At 40.1% G+C, this 19245-nt stretch overlaps 1 protein-coding gene across 5 annotated transcripts in view; it reads left to right on the top strand.

Moving 5' to 3' along the window:
* Positions 1-19245, top strand: part of TBC1D4 (TBC1 domain family member 4) — a 189582-nt gene that overhangs the window by 115440 nt on the left and 54897 nt on the right. For 4 of the 5 annotated variants that reach the window (XM_030312002.1, XM_030311991.1, XM_030312011.1 and 1 more), the window contains exons 2-5: positions 6964-7542; positions 9002-9091; positions 13165-13269; positions 18798-18930. In XM_030312002.1, coding sequence (XP_030167862.1) covers positions 6964-7542; positions 9002-9091; positions 13165-13269; positions 18798-18930 — 907 coding nt within the window. Of the gene's footprint in view, positions 1-1645; positions 1662-6963; positions 7543-9001; positions 9092-13164; positions 13270-18797; positions 18931-19245 lie in introns of those variants that run through there. The other variant, XM_030312018.1, reaches the window with a different exon arrangement.

Raw genomic sequence — 19245 nt, 5'->3', positions numbered from 1 at the left:
TTGCTTCCACATCTATAAAACAAGGTAGTGGGGATCAGTGATTCCATAAGGGAACCTTTAGTTTTATAATTATGTGAGTTTAAAAACCCTGCATTACTCTAGTAATTTTGAATCTAGACCTAGTGATAGTGAGACCTCTTTTTACCATGCAAAATTTACCTTAAATAATAATATGTATTTTTAATGTTTTTATTTATTTCTGAGAGATAGAGCACGAGCTGGGGAGGAGCAGAAAGAGAGGGAGACATAGAATCCAAAGCAGGCTCCAGGCTCTGAGCTGTCAGCGCAGAGTCTGACGTGAATTTGTGAACCACGAGATCATGACCTGAGCTGAAGTCAGATGCTCAACCGACTGAGCCATCCAGGTGCCCCTATAATTTATATTTTTAACCAAATACAAAGAATTGCTTAAGTACTTTCAGGTAAAAGTTAAGATGGTTTAAAAAAATCAATTTTATTTCTTATTGAGATTGTCAGACAGCCTCACCTTAAAAATGACAACACAGACTATGCTTGCAAAGTCACTGGGGCTGGAAAAACTTCTGCACTTTCAGGTAATGGGTAGTGTTTCCTTAGCATAGGTGAACTATTTCATGGCACATATATGCTGTCTTATCACTTTCCATTGGTTGAAGATAAGCTTTTGAAAGCCAAACAGAAATTATAACATCAAGTGATCAAATCAGTCTTTTCTCCAAATGCTAAACTGATCTTTTTTTTTTTTTTTTTTTTTAGTTTTTATTTATTTAAGTAATCTCTATACCCATTGTGGGGCTTGAACTCATGACCCTGAGATCAAGAGCTGCAGGTTCTTCTGACTGAGCCAGCCAGGTGCCACTTAAAAGTTTGAGTAAAACATACTTAGGAGGGAAATCTGCCCTCTCCCTAAAGGCATGTATTACTTCCAAAGCAAATATATTTCTTTTCCATACTGTCTCTCTTTGAGACTAGTTTAAATTTTCTTATCATTAGGCAGCTTTATCAGTTTACTTGAAATGTTTCCTAGTGTATTTCCTCAACTTTTAAGAATCCTTTCCCCCATCTTTTTTGTACTTATCTAAATTTTTCTGTGCCTACTATAAGTATTATAAAATGATCAATAATGAGTCAAGCGGTTAAGCTCATATTGATTGTAAAAGAATTTGCCTAGTTATTTTTTGCTTTAACTATGGTTTAAGTTTATTCTCATACTCATATTTATATCCATTTTCAGTGCTTACTGAGGTTCATCTGGTCACCATTTTTTTTGTGTACAAAGGACATTGTACTATAATCTTCTCTTGTCTTCATAATTAATAAGCCTTAAACACTTATGATTATTTAAGCAGCTTAAGAAAGACAATAGTTGTCAAATTTAAAACGTTTCTTTTTAAAGAAAGCTAAAGCTTCTGCTCTTTAGTCCTGAACAATCAGTGTGTTTCCTGATTGCAGAGTCAGGAAATACTTTACTTTTGAAGCAATCACAGTTATTCCTGGGGACTTTTATAATTGGCTGCATAGTGATAACGTGGACTTTAACAAATATAACGGAATTACCACCGGCTTATTTAAAAAGAGAGAGAACTTTTGAAGTGTGACAAAAGGCTAATTCTGAGGACTACATCACTTTGGCATATCTAGAGCTCTTGGAGAATGACTTTCAACTGGCTTCGTGACCAAAGGTACCTTTCCCTAGTGCTTTTTACTATCCAGATTTTTCTCCAGTGTTTGCCTAGGCCTTTAAATATCAGTTGTGGTTCTTGTAAAATTTGTTTTCTTTTGAAGTCAGGTGGAGTATAATTTTTATAATACCCCTGGATTTCTTGGAGTGTGATAACTAATCATGATAATGAGAAACCACAGCATGGCATCTAGGGATCTAGGGACATTTTTTTGTTTTTCTCTCTAGAGTGAGGAATTGCTATTGTCTGCCTTTTAATACTTGAATCTAAATTCTTTTAGTGAGATCACTGAAGGTGTAACAACAACATACTGGCTAAAGGTGGCACTGTGCTTTTTCTTGATATTATGAGGCATTTGGAAAAAAGCCCTGCTCATTTATTGTTTGCTGAATTGACTCTTGTGTGTTAATGAAAACGAATCATTTCGATGACTTATACTATTTCTGGTTTAATAGTAGAGTTGATTTTCCATCTCCTTGTTCCTGTATTGACATTGGTGCAAAAATAAACTCACAGAAATTTGGGTCTGGATGAGGTCTTTTTGACCATCTATCTCGCCCCCCCCCCCCCCTTTCCCTGGTAGGGAAACTCTCGGATGCAGAATATCACAAATTCCTGGCAGAGCTGGGGGTAGACTGCAAATCTCTCGATCCCTAGTTTGGCTGGTCTTTTTCATTATCATTGTTTTGTGTTAAAGATTATGTGCTGCTACAGGATAAAACCTTTGCCTTTAGTTGGCATGAAATCATCAGGCTCCATACGACATGGTCTGGTTCCGCACATTGGCATGATTCACTGCTAGGGTATGAATAACTAGATTTTGCACCTAGACTGTATAGTTTGAGGTGCTCTATGGCATCTGGAGACATTCCTGACCCGTATATTCACTTCCTAGTTGGGTGAGCACTGAGCAGAGTGAAAAGCTATGGCTTTCCTCTTTTGGGGTACCAGATTTCAAGTTAGCAACAGGAATTTACTAAGCCTGTAGCACTCCTAGAGAACTTTTATCAGGATTCTAGGTAGTTGTTTGCTACTATTTATTACCTCTGTTTGCTGACGATAGTCACTCAGTTTCTTCTGAGCACAGAATACTTTCCCAGTGGTCACATGGAAGAATTCTAGTAAGAACAAAATCACCATCACTCAGTCCTCCACTTAGGAGTTTACAGTATAATAATAGTGGGGGGGGGGGCGGGAAATGATGTTGAAACATTCAGTACCTACAAAGAGTCAAATTCATTAAAAATGTAGAAATGTACATAAAAAATATCAACACTGTCCTAGAAGAGAATGCCATTTTCCCAAAATATCATGTGTATGTGCAAGTACTAGACTGCGTTTTCTTTCTTTTGTGCTGCTTCTGATTGACCTCTCCAATTAAATGTCTTATAGGTTTTCATATTTCTCTAATAACTCATTTCCTCACTATTGATACTTTACTGACCTTGCTTTATCAGTGTCTCCCTCCCCATGTGGGCTCTGAGCGTGTTGGCAGGGGCTGTATAATGTTTTATGTGCGTTTTCCATGTAACAATAAGCAAAAACAGAGTCGGGTATTGCTAGGTCAGTTCAGCAGGTGGGGCCTCTCTGCATCCCAGGTCATGGAAAGCTGTTGATAGTCATGACCTGAGAGAGAATATTAAAGGTAACTAGAATCTGTATTTCATGGTGCAGTTAACAAGTCAGATTATTTCTTCTGTACTCTACAGAGACACTTTGGAAATTTAGGAACACTTGGATTGCAAAATTAGATGAAAAGTATTTCATGAAATATGGTTAGTGAGGAAGAAGGCATCCATCTGTCTCAGGGTTTGGCCTAATAGCCGCTAGAAACATTTTGCATTTCGTAGGGTTGAATGTCTAGCTCACTCTCCTTAGCTTTGGCCCTTGTCAGATACTAAGGCAAAAAGAAAAGGACAGGGGCCTAAGGTTGCTGGTCATGTGTTAGTACAAAACACCTGACTTCTTTCCCAAGATAGGTCAGGTGTTCAGGGTAGTCACTGAAACTATAGCATTTGGACTTTATTCTTTCAAAGGAAGTACTTGACCAGCAAGCTGAAATTCTTATGATTTAAAAAAAAAATTTTTTTACATTTATTTGTTTTTGAGAGACAGAGAGAGACAGAGCACAAGTGGGGGAGGGGCAGAGAGAGTAAGAGACACAGAATCTGAAGCAGGCTCCAGGCTCTGAGCTGTCAGCACAGAGCCCAACGTGGGGCTCGAACTCACAAACCACGAGATCATGACCTGAGCCAAAGTCGGTTGCCTGACTGAGCCACCCAGGAGCCCCAAAATTCTTATGATTTTAACCTGTGAGTGTTCTGGCAGTATATGTCAAATAATTATGTGAAGAGAAGTTCCGGTTTTAGAATTGGTGCTAGAAGATTTAAAGATCTATCACGTATGTCTAAATGTGAAGCAGCCCTGAATATAAAATTATCTTCTTTCCCAAAGGTAAAAATTATCCAGAAAGTTCTTGTTTTTTTTTTGTTTTCCGTTGGCCAACATAAGTATGTACTTTGTACCAGGAATCATTCTAGGTTCTGGGATACAAGGAAAAAATGAAAGAAAAAAAACACACACAAAAGACAAAAATCACTGCCCTCGTAGGGTCTACATTTCTGGCATAGAAATTATACAGGATGTTAAAAGAGATAAGTGCTATATAGAGAGAGTAATGAAGTGGGGAAAAATCCAGGGAATGGTGGCTATGTCAGTGTGCGTGCAAGCGCGTGCGTGTGCTTGTGCGTGTGTTTTGGTGTGGGGGTGGGTGCTGCCTCACAAGGTGGTATTAGCGTGGATTTAATGAGGTGAGAGAGTGAGCCATGCAGTTAACTAGGGGAGGAGCGTGGAGCTCAGAGCCCTTGAGGGAGGAATGTGGCGGGCATGTCCCAGGAATGGCTCTGAGGAGGCCAGTATGGCTGCTGCAGAGTGTGAGGGAGTTTAGGAGTAAGGTCCTAGGAAATGGGGTTAGGATGACAAGATGAAAATCTAGGTTGACTAAAGGTCATATGGAGGAGATGTGGCCATAGGGCATATTTAATCTATACATTTATCACATGCAAATGGCGAGGGGGCCTTAGGGCATTGTTAGGATCTTGTCTTTTAGTGAAATGGGCAGCTTGGAGGATTTGCAGGTGAGTAATGTGAAGTAAGTTTAAAAAGGATTCTACTTCAGTTTAAAAAGGATCTTTTGGCTTTTGAGAGTAGGTTGAAGGGGGCAAGGGACACCAGTTAAAAGATGTGTGCAGTAAACCAAGTGAGAGATGAAGATTTGTATTCTGTTGTATGAATGTACCACATTTTAGCTGCTTGCTTTTTTTTTTCTTCAGTTTTATTGAGACATAATTGACATACAAGGTTGTATTAGCTCAAGGTGTATAAGGATTTGATACATGTATATATTGGAAAATGATTGCCAAAATCATTTTAACATCATTCACCACATAGTTACAGGTTTTTTCTTGTGATGAGAGCTTTTAAGATCTACTTCTGTAGCGACTTTCAAATATATAATGTAGTATTATTAACTATGGTCACTATGCTATATGTGTCATCCCAGAACTTATTTATAACTATAAGTTTGTACCTTTTAACCACCTTCACCCATTCCTAGCAAACCTCCACCCCTTACCTCCTTTGCCTCTGACAGCCACCAATCTGTTTTCTTTGTGAGTTCAGTTTTTAAAAATTCCACATATAATTAAGATCATGTGGTATTTGTCTTTCTCTCTCTGACTTATTTCAATTAGCATAATGCTCTTGAGGTCCATTCAGGTTGCTACAAATGGCAGATTTCCTTTTTTATGGCTTGATAATATTCCACCATGCATTTATATTTAAACTGTATATTTTTTAAACCTATTAATTATGGACAGACACTGAGGTTGTTTCCATGTCTTGGCTATTGTTAATAATGGGGGTGCAGGTATCTTTTTTGATATAGTGATTTTTGTTTCCTTTAGATATATACCCAAAAGTGAAATTGGTAGATCATATAAAAGTTCCATGGTTAGTACCTTGAGGAAACTCTATACTGTTTTCCATACTACCTGCACCAGTTTACGTTCCCACTGACACAACATGGGGATTCCCTTTTCTCCACATTCTTGCCGGTACTTCTCTCTTGCGTTTTTCAATGATAACCATTTGGTGAGATGATATATCTCCTTGTGGTTTTGATTTGCATTTCCCTGATGGTTAGTGAGTGTTCACTTGTTGATGAACATTTGGGTTGGTTATTTTGGGTATTGTGAGTAAGGCTTCTGTGAATATTTGTGGACTAGCTTTTGTTGTGGACATACGTTTTCAGGACTCTTAGCTCAATTTCTAGGAGTGGAATTACTGGGTCATGAGACAGATCCACACTTAACTCCGGAGAAACTCCCCAAAGATTTTCTAATGTGGTTTTGCCATTTTACATTTCTGCATACAATGTATGAGAGCTCCACACCCCAGCGGGTCCTTCATCTTTTTGTTGTTAGCCATTCTAATGGGTATGTAATGGTATCTTACTATGCTTTTAATATGCAGATGAGAAGTGTCTGGATCTTAATGTCCTTATCCAGAAAGTTTATTTTATCCTCATTGTTGAAGCATTGGTTCCTTTTAGCTGAGACTTATAATTAACTTTTATTTATTTATTTAATTAATTAATTTATTTATTACATTTATTTTTTCAGTCCTGGTTGATATCTGTTAGTGTATACTTTTGTTTAAATCTCAATTTTTTCAAACTGACCCATCATTGTAACTTTTCAGACTACTCAAAGGATATATTATGATTTATTAAAGGCTGGCGGTGGCCTATTTAATCTCAGTTTTGTTTTTGGGAAACAAATGCATTTAAAATGGGAAAGTATAGGGGCGCCTGGGTGGCGCAGTCGGTTAAGCGTCCGACTTCAGCCAGGTCACGATCTCGCGGTCCGTGAGTTCGAGCCCCGCGTCAGGCTCTGGGCTGATGGCTCAGAGCCTGGAGCCTGTTTCCGATTCTGTGTCTCCCTCTCTCTCTGCCCCTCCCCCGTTCATGCTCTGTCTCTCTCTGTCCCCAAAATAAATAAACGTTGAAAAAAAAATTTAAATGGGAAAGTATAATACTGATATTAAATTTCTATCCTACTTTTAAGTCATTTATGTCTGACAGTGTAATTTAAGTTTTACCTTGGGTGTGGTCTGACTTCCTTTCTATATGTTATCATTTAGAATGAGAATGCATTCTGTGTGAAAAGAACAAGTCTGGGTAAATGCAAATGATCTCTAACTAAATACTCAACTGAGATGTGGATTTTAAATTCTTTTCCAGGTTCCTGACGTTATAAGCAGCATAAGGCAGTTATCGAAAGCTGCCATGAAAGAGGATGCCAAAGCCAGCAAAGACAACGAGGATGCCTTTTACAACTCTCAGAAGTTCGAGGTCTTGTACTGCGGAAAGGTGACCGTGACCCACAAGAAGGCCCCGTCGAGCCTCATCGACGACTGCATCGAGAAGTTCAGCCTGCACGAGCAGCAGCGCCTGAAGAGCCAGGGCGAGCAGCGCGGCGGCGCGGAGGCGGGCGATGACTCGGTGGTCTTCGAGGCCGCAGCCTCAGAAGTCCTGGCAGAGGAAGGGGATGGCCTCCCCAGCATCCAGCCTGCCTTCGCAGCCGCGGCCGGCCAGCCTGGGCTGCCCAGCTCTCGAGTTGGCTTCCCGGAGCGGATTTTGGAAGATTGTGGCTTTGACGAACAGCAGGAGTTCCGGTCTCGGTGCAGCAGTGTCACTGGCGTCTTACAAAGGAAGGTTCAGGAGAACAGCCAAAAACCACAGCCGCGGAGGAGACACGCCAGCGCGCCGAGTCACGTACAGCCCTCGGATTCGGAGAAGAATAGGACGATGCTGTTCCAGGTGCCGCCCCGGCGGGGTTGGGGGGGAGGGGAGGATGCGGGCGGGGCTCCCTCGCGCGGCGCCGACCGGGCCGGCCCCGCCCTGTTCCGCGCTCTGCGCTCGCTCCTCCAGTCTCCGCTCTTCCCTGCCCAAGAGAAGGCTGGTGGAGAAAAGAGCAAAGGCGAGCAGAACAGGGCTGCGAGGAAGACCTGGAATGCGGATTTTAAGCAATGAGGGAACGGGACACGGAGAGACGGAGAAAAAAGCAATGAAGTAGATTCTCCTTCGGGCCCCCAGCGTTTGCCTTAGATTGATCTTAAATGGAAGTTGTTGGCTGTCTCTTATACAGCTGCAGAAAGCCAGTCTTACAGCGGATTTAAAGATGTGAATCTAGAAAAGTGAGATAGGCATGGGGTTAGAGGAAGTTTTCTGTAGAGAAGGAAAAGTCTAGAGACTCACAGGTGTATTTTCAGATGAGAACACACCAGTTCCTTCTGTTATACCCAAGAAGAAGGTTAAAGAAACATCATGGGCCTGACTACTTACTGGATCCGTTACTAAAATAATGTGGTACAGACTGTATTATAGATGTAAAAGATACATCTTCATTCTAAAAAGTAGTTTTCGAATTTGTACAGGAGATAGAAAATGCCAAGTTGCACCTAAAAGAAATTCAGTGAAAACAAAGCCCTGGAAAGGTTCTTTAGTCCTCAGCTTGTAAGATCTGACTTTTCCTGAAAAAAAAAAAAAAAAAAAAAAAAAAAAAAAAAAAAAAAAAAAAAAAAAAAAAAAAATGAGTGACTGTCCTTTTATCCTGTGGTAACGAACCCTAGGCAAGGAAATTCCACAGTGTACCTTGGTAAACAATCCCTGTGTGTAATCCTGACGTATCAGAGGTTCATGGGTTCTTTTGTTTTGTCCTCTTTTGTTTTTGATAACTCTAGGCATGTAATGAAAGTGTCCATGGTCTTTTCTTGAGTGATAACTCTCACTGAGCTTCCTCTCTTTTGGGGCTGTCGGATTTATTCGTTTTTTTAACTAGCAACAGGAATTGACGTTAATTTCTCTGGTTGTTGGTTTTCAAAAATTTTAACTAATCTGTCCAATTGCAAACACTATCTTTTGACCATTTGGGAGGAAGTATGATTATCAATTATAATAAAATAATTGGTGCTTTAGAAATCGTGAAGTGAGGAAAGGTTGCATGTTTTTAAAAAGACAATCACTTTTAATATGGAAAAAAAAAGGTTTCTTGTATCTCGTAACTTAAGACCTGTTTAATTTTTATGATCTTTGGACAAAAGGAGGAAATGTGGTGAGGCAGCCGATATTTGGAGTTGAAATACTGGTTGGATTGGGTGTTGAAGCACATGTGAATATGTGAGCAATTGAATCTGTATTACTATTTGGATATTTAATTGTAAAGTAAGATGTTGGGTCCTTGCAAGTTGAAATTAACTGGAATGTTTTTATTTTTAAGGTTGGGCGGTTTGAGATTAACCTTATCAGTCCAGACACTAAATCAGTTGTGCTTGAAAAGAATTTTAAAGATATCTCTTCTTGTTCTCAGGTATGTATTAAGGTACATGTTATGTTTGATGAAGCCAACTTAATCTTGTTTTTATTTAAAAAAAAAATTTTTTTTTAATGTTTATTTTTTGAGAGAGAGAGATAGAGCACAAGCAGGGGAGGGGCAGAGAGAGAGGGAGACACAGAATCTGAAGCAGGCTCCAGGCTCTGAGCTGTCAGCACAGAGCCTGATGTGGGGTTTGAACCCACAAACCGTGAGATCATGACCTGAGCCGAAGTCTGGCACTTAACCAACTGAGCCACCCAGGTGCCCCACTTAATCTTGTTTTTATTTTTTTTTTAATTTTTTTTTTCAACGTTTATTTATTTTTGGGACAGAGAGAGACAGAGCATGAACGGGAGAGGGGCAGAGAGAGAGGGAGACACAGAATCGGAAACAGGCTCCAGGCTCTGAGCCATCAGCCCAGAGCCTGACGCGGGGCTCGAACTCCCGGACCGCGAGATCGTGACCTGGCTGAAGTCGGACGCTTAACCGACTGCGCCACCCAGGCGCCCCTAATCTTGTTTTTAAATTAACCATCCAATAACTAGATTTAGGCTCCTTCAAATTTTACTATTTTTTTGGAATTTTAATTTTTTAAGTGGATTTGTCTTAAATAAGAGCTTTTGTGTTTGTGTCTCTGCTGATAACAAAATCCTGTCCAGGTCCCTCAGTATATTAATAGTTGGTCCTCATTTTTGTCTTCTCCTTGTAATGTCACTTCATCAGATACCTTCCTCTGGTGGAATTTTTGTGGCGGAGAGTTCTTTTGGACATACCTTCACAGTTAGTGTTCCTCAGAGTCTCGGGTAGTGGGACTTGTGGGTATTACTGAGTCATGTTTGCTCTTTATATCCTAGTAGGTAGTAAAAGGAGAACTAGTACTTTCAACTTCTTTTAATGTAAATGCTAAAGTAGGAAAAACAACGTTTTGGTATATTTTTGTTCTTTGTTTATTTTTAGGTCACAAACTGTGTATTTGAATGTTTTGAAATTATTGACACAGCTAAATGTGTGCAATGTCATAGTAGGCCTACACCAGTGTCCACAGTAATAATTTACAATGTCTGTCTGAAAGTTAGAGCTTCCTAAATATATTGTAAACACAGAAAGAGTTTTTGAAGATGTTGGAGTGGAGAGAGTATCTAAACCTAAATATGGGAAGGTTAATAATGCAAGGATGCCTCAGTGGAGGCCTCTGGAATAGAAAAGGATTAACTTCTCTCCTAGTGGGGTGACTTAGTGCACCTTTAGGGACCTAGATCTTGCCAAGGTCCTTTTCTGTATTTTAATGTTGAAAAATCAAGACTACCAAAAAAACAAAACAAAACAAAAAAACCCCAAACACACAAGACTACCCATTTATTTTTATTTTATTTTAATTTTTATTTTAGAGAGTGTGTGAGCAGGGGCGAGGGGCAGAGGAAGAGAGACTCTCTGAGACACTCAGTGCAGAGCCCTATGTGGGGCTCCATCCCACAACCCAACCCTAGGACCGTGATCTGAGCTGAAATCAAGAGTCAGAGGCTCAAACCGACTGAGCTATGAAGGCACCCTGGGACTTCCTATTTATTTTTAAATTTCAGAGTTAGCATTGCCATAGGTATGATAGTTAGACATTCTTCCTTTCAAAAATGACAAGCTTTTGTACATCTTGTTAATTATTCACCCTGGCCTCAGCTAATGCAGTTTTGCTTCTAATATTCTAATATTTGTTATATTACATGGTGACATAAAATAATGTCATGAAGGTAAAAACTTTCTACTTTAATAACAGAGAGAGAGAGAGGCAGCATCTTTATAGGAATGATAAATGGTAATTTTCTAAATTCTACTTAAAGGACCAAAAATGTGGTAGAAAGATTATATTCACTTTGAAAAAAACAAAAACAAAAAGTTTATTTATTTATTTAGAGCAAGAGCATGAGCAGGGGAGGGGCAGAAAGAGAGGTAGAGAGAGAATCCCACGTGGGCTCTGCACCGTCAGCACAGGGCCTGATCCAGGGCTTGAACCCATAATCCACAAGATCATGACCTGGGCCAGAATCAAGAGTCAGATGCTCAACTGGCCGAGCCACCCAGGCACCCCTGAAAAAAATAGTTATTAAGTCTTGTAATTACCTGCCTACTGGAGAGTCCCTGCAAGATCATAAACTTTGTGAGGGCAGGTGTCTTATTTTGTGGTGTCTCATTCTATAAGGCATCAGAATAAAATGTTAAGATATAGCTTAATAGTTAAGTGTTCAATAAATGTTGAATGAGCATTTCTACATGTGGGACCTTGTGGCGAGTATAGAGGAAGAAGTGATGTACAAACCAGTGTACTTTCTGCCCCCACAGAACACCAACAGTCATTCTAAAAAGCTATGCCTCTCACCTGTCCAGTCCTCAGACCTCCCAGTAAGAAAACTAGCAATGATCATTGAACATCCAAAGGGGGGGGGGTGGTGGGTGGGTGTAAAAACAAAAGAAAAAAACCCCAACCAAACCAAATATATAAAACTAGCAGTCCAAACATGATTTTTGCTTTTCCCCCTCTTTTTCTAGAGCAAGCTTTGTTTTCTAACCTTCTGGTGCAGAAAAAGAATTAAACATTTGTGGAAAGGCCTTTGATGAGAATAATTGTCAACTTAACCTCTGCTCCTCACTGAGTGCCCTGCTCTTATTACTTCTCTCCACACTAAACTGAACTGATACAATGTGGCCACATACAGCAACAGACCTGCTTTTTAACACATGCACACCTACAAACAGTTTCTTTGTGCAAATCTATAGGACTGTGTCCCTGGCAAGCATAGGGAAGAAGGGAGTGGCTTTTCTTTTCTGGAGACATTGCCACTGCTTGAAGTCTCCCTAAGTTAATGAGGTGCTATGAATTTTTCCCATTTAGTACTAAGCTAGTAAAAGATATTTTTTAATCTCTAAGGAGTTGTGCCAGATGGAGCTTACTTTTACCTCATAAATTGTAACCTCATTCCTCCTTATTGACTTTTTTCTTTGGTCAGAATTGATTTCCCTTATTCATATCCATTGGATAGACTGAGCATATTACAAGATACGTAATAGAGGTTACCGTTTATCAAAGTTATGTGCTGGTGACTATTATAGATAATTCTTAGTTGTAAATTTTGAAAATTGCTGGCATAGGTACCATTACTACTACTATTTTATAATGAGAAATGGAGCCTTAGAGATCATTATTAGAAACCCAGCACAATGTCTCATATCTTGTAGATGGGTTGAAGTAAGAATGAAGCACAAATCTGTCTGACTCCAAAGCCTATTTTCTTTTCACTGGGATTTAGGTGATTGCACGACAACTTTAAATTTTTTGTCTACCTGGCTTTTTAGAGTACTGTGCTTGCTATTAAAATAACAAGGTGCTGTCTCCTAATTGGTTATGTATGGATTCAGCCTGGCTGAAATTGACAGATGATTCACAATTTTTTTTTTATTAAGCATAACTGAGGTTATTTAGCCTGCATTCAGAAAGTACAGTGACTTTTAATTTGGATAACTGATACCTGCAGTAATTTCATTAATATATTATTTTTTTAACTGTTGTGGCTCCTTGAATATCTATGCATATAGACAGGTATTCTAGTATTTTCAGTGCACACTTTGGGGAATTGCATGCCATTTAATTAGGGCATTGTTAGCTGTAGTGTTTCTGATTCTTAGCTTCATATAGACAAGAACAGGGCTTCTGATAAACTATCAGACTGTTCGTTCCAAGAAGACCAATAAATTGAAAACTCCATTACTTGCAAACACCGAGTAGCAGTTTTATTACAAGAGACAATGAATCACGCCATCATAGTTTTCTTCCTGTGGCCAGAGTCACAGCGTACAGGAGTGTTTGTCTGAAACAAAGCAATCTGAATTGGTCTCTCCCTTTATTTTATGTGTCAAAAGACCACCACACAAATTTGCTATGTCATTATGTCCCCTATCCCAGGGTTGAGAAGGAGTAATTCATGGAAGCGTGAAAGCATAGAATTGATGATAATTTCCATAGTGTTGATTAAATGGACATATTCCAATGAACACTGTACTTTTTTCCCCAACTGTAGGGTATAAAGCATGTTGATCACTTTGGCTTTATCTGTCGGGAGTCACCGGAGCCTGGGCTGAGCCAGTATATCTGTTATGTGTTCCAGTGTGCCAGTGAATCCCTGGTAAGTGGTTGATCGTTGTCTGCTAGCTCCTGCCCACTCCGGCTACCAGGGTGCACCCAAGCCTCACGCAGCTGCCACCAGTGGAAAAGAAGAGGGCATCTAGAGACAGGTCTCTGCTGTTTAAGGCAGCACAATAGTAGAAAGACAAAAACATAGTGTCACGGTAATTTTTAAGCCTAGATGCCTTCTGGAGTTGAACAAATCCAGTCATGTGACCAGGAGTATTTGTACAAGGTAGGAAAACACTAATAACAGGAAAAGAGCTGTTCTTTTTCCCATTGCTCAGATAAGATGAAAAGGAAGACCACGGATCTCTTATTCTCTGAATTATTATAACATCTCAGAGGAGGTAATGCTTACATCAGCAGAGAAGGATTTGGCTTTCTTTCTTAATTAGCGACTGTTCTCATTTTTTAAAAACTTTATTTCTTATGGTCTTATTTTAGCCTTTATTTTCTTTCTTTGGAATTTAAAAGTTGATTCTTCTTTCCAACACCCTCCCCTCACTCCCTCTACCTTCCCCTTCATGGGGGCAGCTGGAGCTGAAGAAATATTTAAGGCAAACTTAGAAATGCATGTGAGCAACTAAAAATATTTTGATATTTTTCCCCTAACATTTTTTGCTTTTTCTTCCACTTTTATGATCTCTCCTAACCATCTTAACACAAACCTTTAGCTCTGTCACCATACTTTGAAGAAAAATATGTCTGTAGGTATATAGTCTGCCTGCAAGCATTTCTCCTGGGGAAACACACACCTCTTAGATGTACACAACAAGACAGACAGCATTCTCCTCATTTCTTTGGTGCACATTGCCAGCATTTCTGCTCAACTCTGGCCTCCCATACTCCCCATATAGACACTGAGAGTAGGAAAAATGAAGAAATGGGAGTGAATTGGTACAAAGGCACTTTCTTTCTTTTTTTTTTTTTTTTGAGTTTTGTTTATTTATTTTGAGAGAGAGAGAGCGCGAGCAGAAGAGGAGCAGAGAGAGAGGGAGAGAGAATTCCGAGCAGGTTCTGCTCAGTGCTGGCTGCACGTGGGGCTCGATCCCACGACCGTGAGATCACAACCATGAGATCACGACCTGAGTCCATATGGTATCAAGAATCTGGGGATCAACTGTGTCAGCCACCCGGGTGCTCCAACAAAGGCACTTTCTGCCTGGGACCCTCTGGGATCTCAACCTGTTTCCCTAGGGAATAGAGTACTCCCATCACTAACAATTTCTTCCTCAAGAGAGTTCCATTTACATTTTGTTCTCATGCTAGATAATTAACCATGCCCAGAAAAACTCCCCATGTTGAGATCCAGGTGACCACTGTGTAATGGGTCCAGTTCAGGATTGGAGATAGAAATTTGAGAGTTGCCATCATATAAATGATAGTTGAAGGCATGGGAGCAGATGAGGACGGGGAAGGAGAAAGAGAAAGCCAAAGAGAACAGTGACACAGAACTGGAAAGTGCCAGCCAGGTAAGCATTAGGTAGAAAATAAGAGCAGGAGAATATGCCGTCCTGCTCCCTGCTCACCCCTCCCTCCCTCCTTCCATGGTTCCTCTTCCTTGCTGAGGCTGAGTCTTCCACCATGTCGGGGATCCCTTACTCTTCTGCCTTTCCAAAACCTGTCCTGTGTTCCGTGTTTTATTTTAGCAGCTCCATTTACCCAGCTTCTGAATTTAGACATCATAAGGCTTTCTCCTTCACCTTCCGTATCCCCTTGTTCACCAAATCCTGTTAAGGTAAAGGTAGAAAAGTCCCTTATCCATTTCTCCTCCTTTCCCTCTCTGCCTGCTACCTGAGTCTGGGCATTCCTCTTCCTTGCTTAGGCCATCATCACTCTAGGGTCCTAACAAGTCTCCCTGCCGCTCACTGGCTTAATATGTCATCTGTCCACTTTGTGCATCATGCTCTAGGTTTTTTTTCCTCACAAAACTTCCAGGAACCAGATTATGCCTCCTTGTTAAAAGACAAGCTCAAGATTGTCTGGCATGGCAAAAGGGCCTTCCTCTTTCTCTGGTCCCCACTGGCTTGCCTCTCCCTTTCGTGACCGTATTCTCACATGGCCCGAGCTGGTCTCTGGGCCAGACAGCAGAGGCTGGTGTGATGATTGGTGTGAGGTTGCTTTCATGTGGTTTGGGACACATGGGATCAAGATGTTCAGTGAGTGGCTGGGGCCCACACAAGTACAGCTGACGTTCTGAGGTCACTGTTGGCTGCGCAGAGTGAGGAGTCTGCTGTGTGAGAAGAAGCCACAGCCAGGGCTCACACTTTTATATTGTCAGGAGGGAGGGTGACCTGGTGGGTCTCCAGGGTCTGTGCTGCTTCTGAACAGGGAGACTGTGCCATTCTTTCATCCCCTGTTTTCACATTCTCTTTACTTCTTCATTGGATGTGACCCCAGCCTGGCCTTGCTTTACTGTCACTTACATCCCCTTCTTCTTTTCAGCTTTGTATTTGTGTACATCCTAGTGAAGCTTTTTTTTTTTTTTTAAAGGAATTGACTTCTTTTAGTTGCTTTATTGCCAGTGCTCTTGCGATACATTGTTTATAGGTCCCTAACAGTTCCTATCAATGCCCACTCTTACTTGTTCACATAACTTTCTAGTCCACTAGATTGTGACTCATACAAGGCCACGACCACCCTCATTCTTGTTGTATCCTCCCACGTTTCTAGACTGGAGTATCAGGTGGTCTTTCAGTGTATTCTGAGTGAGTGTGTGACTCTTATTTCAGACATTTTCTAGGTGCCAGTTAATCTGATTACTAGTTAACCTGCACTGAAAGGAAAACTACATGAAACCTTATTCTCAATCTCTTGTACAGGTTTGGTTTTGTTTATAGATTTTAGTATTTTTGTTTTGTCCTCATACATGTGTTTGAAACAGGGAGTTAAGAGTAGAAAGTCTGAGAATGTGCTGAATTTTCCACCTGAGGAAGCTCTGTGACTAAGGCCACAGCCCAGACAGGCTGAGAATGTCTTCCTCTTATACTGAAGCTGTGTCCAAATCTCCATTTGGGCATTGCTATTCCTTAGAACAGGGCTTTGCCGGAATCTTTTAAAACTTGTTGATTCTAATTTTATCAGTGGCATCTTAACTGAAATGTGGGGCATCAGAACTCCAAGCTAGAAGAAAAACTAAATGAGATTTCCTGTATTAAATGAGGATAGTTCAAGCAGCTGGTATATAGAACAAAACAGTTAATTAAATATTATAGTCTAAGCAGTGTTACGATTGATGTGGCTTGGCAGTTGTGTAAGACAAAGTATTGCAAAACCACACATACTGAGTTATCTTCTCTGAGTACAAAGAATACACAGCTCACATTTTCTTTTCTTTTTTTGTAGCAGTTGCTGTGAATTGATAAACAATGTAGTAGTTCTCATGGCTCCTGGGGGTTTTCACCCCAAGTTTAGATGCTCAGTATGCCTTCCGTCCCTTGTAAACTAGCAGTAGGCAGGTGGCTTCATCTTGTTTGACTAAAACCATGAGATTGATAGAAAGCACCACTTTTGCAGTCTCCAAAATTAGTCTAATAGGCCTGGAAAAAAATGGAAGTTGCTACCTATAGACCAAGGAAAAGTAAAACCCCACAGATGCAGACAACAGTATCCAGGAAAAGTATGGGGGAAAAAAAAAGGCTCATGCTCCCAAGACCCAGAATTTGTATGGAGTTTAATAGTTTACATTTTCCAGAGAATTGAACTAGGTAATCCTGTGAAGTCCTTACACATTCTGTGATTCTTACATTTACATTCTTAAATGCTATGAAATACCTAAGTTTGGTGCATAAATGTTTATGGGCATTATCTTCATTATGGATTTATCCTTGTTAAGTCCTTTACTTTTAACCTCTTAACATGACCTATGATATTTTTGTTGTTATATCTAGACTAAAACAATTAAGTTATTCATACTGCACTTGTTTGAACTTTTAGTAGCTCTGATCCCATGATAGAATTTATAGGCCATCTAAAAAAATGATGGATCTAAAGAAGCAAAACATTTAAAATTTTAGAAGTCCGATAAAGTTTTTAGTAATATTTGTAGCTGGAAGAAATTGGTAGCCACATATTAGATACCATTGAAATGGGCTTTTGTTTCATCTAGAAATAAAGAAGAAAACGTGAAAGTTCAGTATTTCCATTGGAGGCCCTTTACAAAGCAGTATTAATAATTACACACAATAATTCCACATGAAAGCTAAGCAGAGGATTCATCCTTTCGGTGCCTTTAATAAATGAGAAACAAGAAAATAAAAACAAACATGTTCTCAAGTCATTGAAATTGCTTTTGAATACACAACAAGGCAAATGAAATAAAACTGCAAAGGCATTAAACATGTGGTGCTTTTGTTTTCAAGAGTGAGAAATTTTTATTTTTTAGTTATGGTGTAAGAGAGCAGACGTTATGAATAATTCATTATTTATGGAACAATGTGAAATTATTCACAAGCTTTTAAAAAATTGGTCACATAGTCAACTTAATAACGACTGGTTGCTCAGTGTTTGGATCTCTCCTTTTAGTAATATTAGAGGAATAAAGTTATTTCGTTGCTGATTCTTCATACACTCGAATGCAGAAGTAGATGAAATCCTTTCTATAATAGCTTCTTCTTAAACCAGGCTGAAGGGGGAGGGGGAAAAAGAGACTTGGGTTTTCAATAGCCAAGCTGCCTCTGGTGAGGACCTTGGTGTCTCGCAGCTTCATATGGAGGTTTTAGACTTTGATCAGTGTACAGTATATGGGGAAACCACAACTCACATTGATGATTACATCAACAGGGGAGACGGAGCCTGAGGTCAGTGTAGCAGTGGTCGAGGATGACCCCAAAGAAACAACCAGTAGGCTAGAATGCTAGATTTACACTTCTTGACTGAGTCATTGGAAAGGCTGGGGGGAAACCGGCTCGAGGTTTTGAAACTGCTGACCTGGTGGTGAGACCCAGCTGTTCGCTAACATGATGTCAGAACTTCTTAGTGTCATAAATCAGAAGTGAAATGATAATAAATTAGCAGACACAGAGCAAGCTTCACAGACTTCTCTTGACCTGATTTAAATTGAACTTGTTTTCCCCCAGAACTTTGCTTAAACCCATGTTTTATTTGTTTTTACACTAAAAATGATCCAGAAGGATGAAATAAATAGGATACCTATTACCAGAAGTGAACATTTAACCTCTTTTGTTGCTCCCTATGGATTGCAGACAAAACTTCCCAAGGAGTCTGTTATACTACTTAATTAAAGAAAGATCTGATTGACTGTCAGTGACGGTGGAACCCTCAGTGGAATTCAAAAATAGCATTCAAGTCATTAGTGTGCTACACCTTCACATCCAGCTTCAATGATAGGATAATTGAAGGGCTAAGGTTACACTTGATATTTTCTCTCTACTAGCTCTGTAGTCATCAAATTCCCTCATTTATTATTTAGTCAAGCATCCACAACGTCTCACGTTGCCGTTGGACTTTCAATGTGTGACCGTGAAAGCAAACTTTTAGAGACCTGAGTTCTGTTTCTTCCTGTAGGTGGATGAGGTAATGCTGACTCTGAAGCAGGCTTTCAGCACAGCAGCTGCCCTGCAGAGTGCCAAGACCCAGATCAAGCTGTGCGAGGCCTGCCCCATGCACTCTCTGCATAAGCTCTGTGAGAGGGTGGAAGGTACAGTATAACTTGGCCCCGGGGCAAAAGCAGATTTTCTCTGGCATTTGGGAAAGTGAGAAAGTCACTCCTGTCATTGAATCGTTCTTTGTTTCCAAGTGAAATCAGAGCCCAAAGAGTCCTTTCTTATGTCCAGTCAGATTTGTGTGAGCAGTCTCTCTCCTAGGCGCCTGGCATTTCCCCCCACCCCCTCTTTCGTTCTCTTTTTAATTTTTTATTTTTTTTCTGAAGGCAGACTCGAGGAAGGGAGTTGGATTTCTCACAATTCTTAAGACTGCTGTGGACTTAGTGGGAACTGCCCAAATATTTGTCGAA

Source organism: Lynx canadensis, chromosome A1 (assembly GCF_007474595.2).
Source record: "Lynx canadensis isolate LIC74 chromosome A1, mLynCan4.pri.v2, whole genome shotgun sequence".
Lineage (NCBI taxonomy): Eukaryota > Metazoa > Chordata > Mammalia > Carnivora > Felidae > Lynx > Lynx canadensis.
The sequence above is the reverse complement of the archived record's forward strand: the minus strand, read 5'-3'. Positions and strand labels throughout refer to the sequence as shown.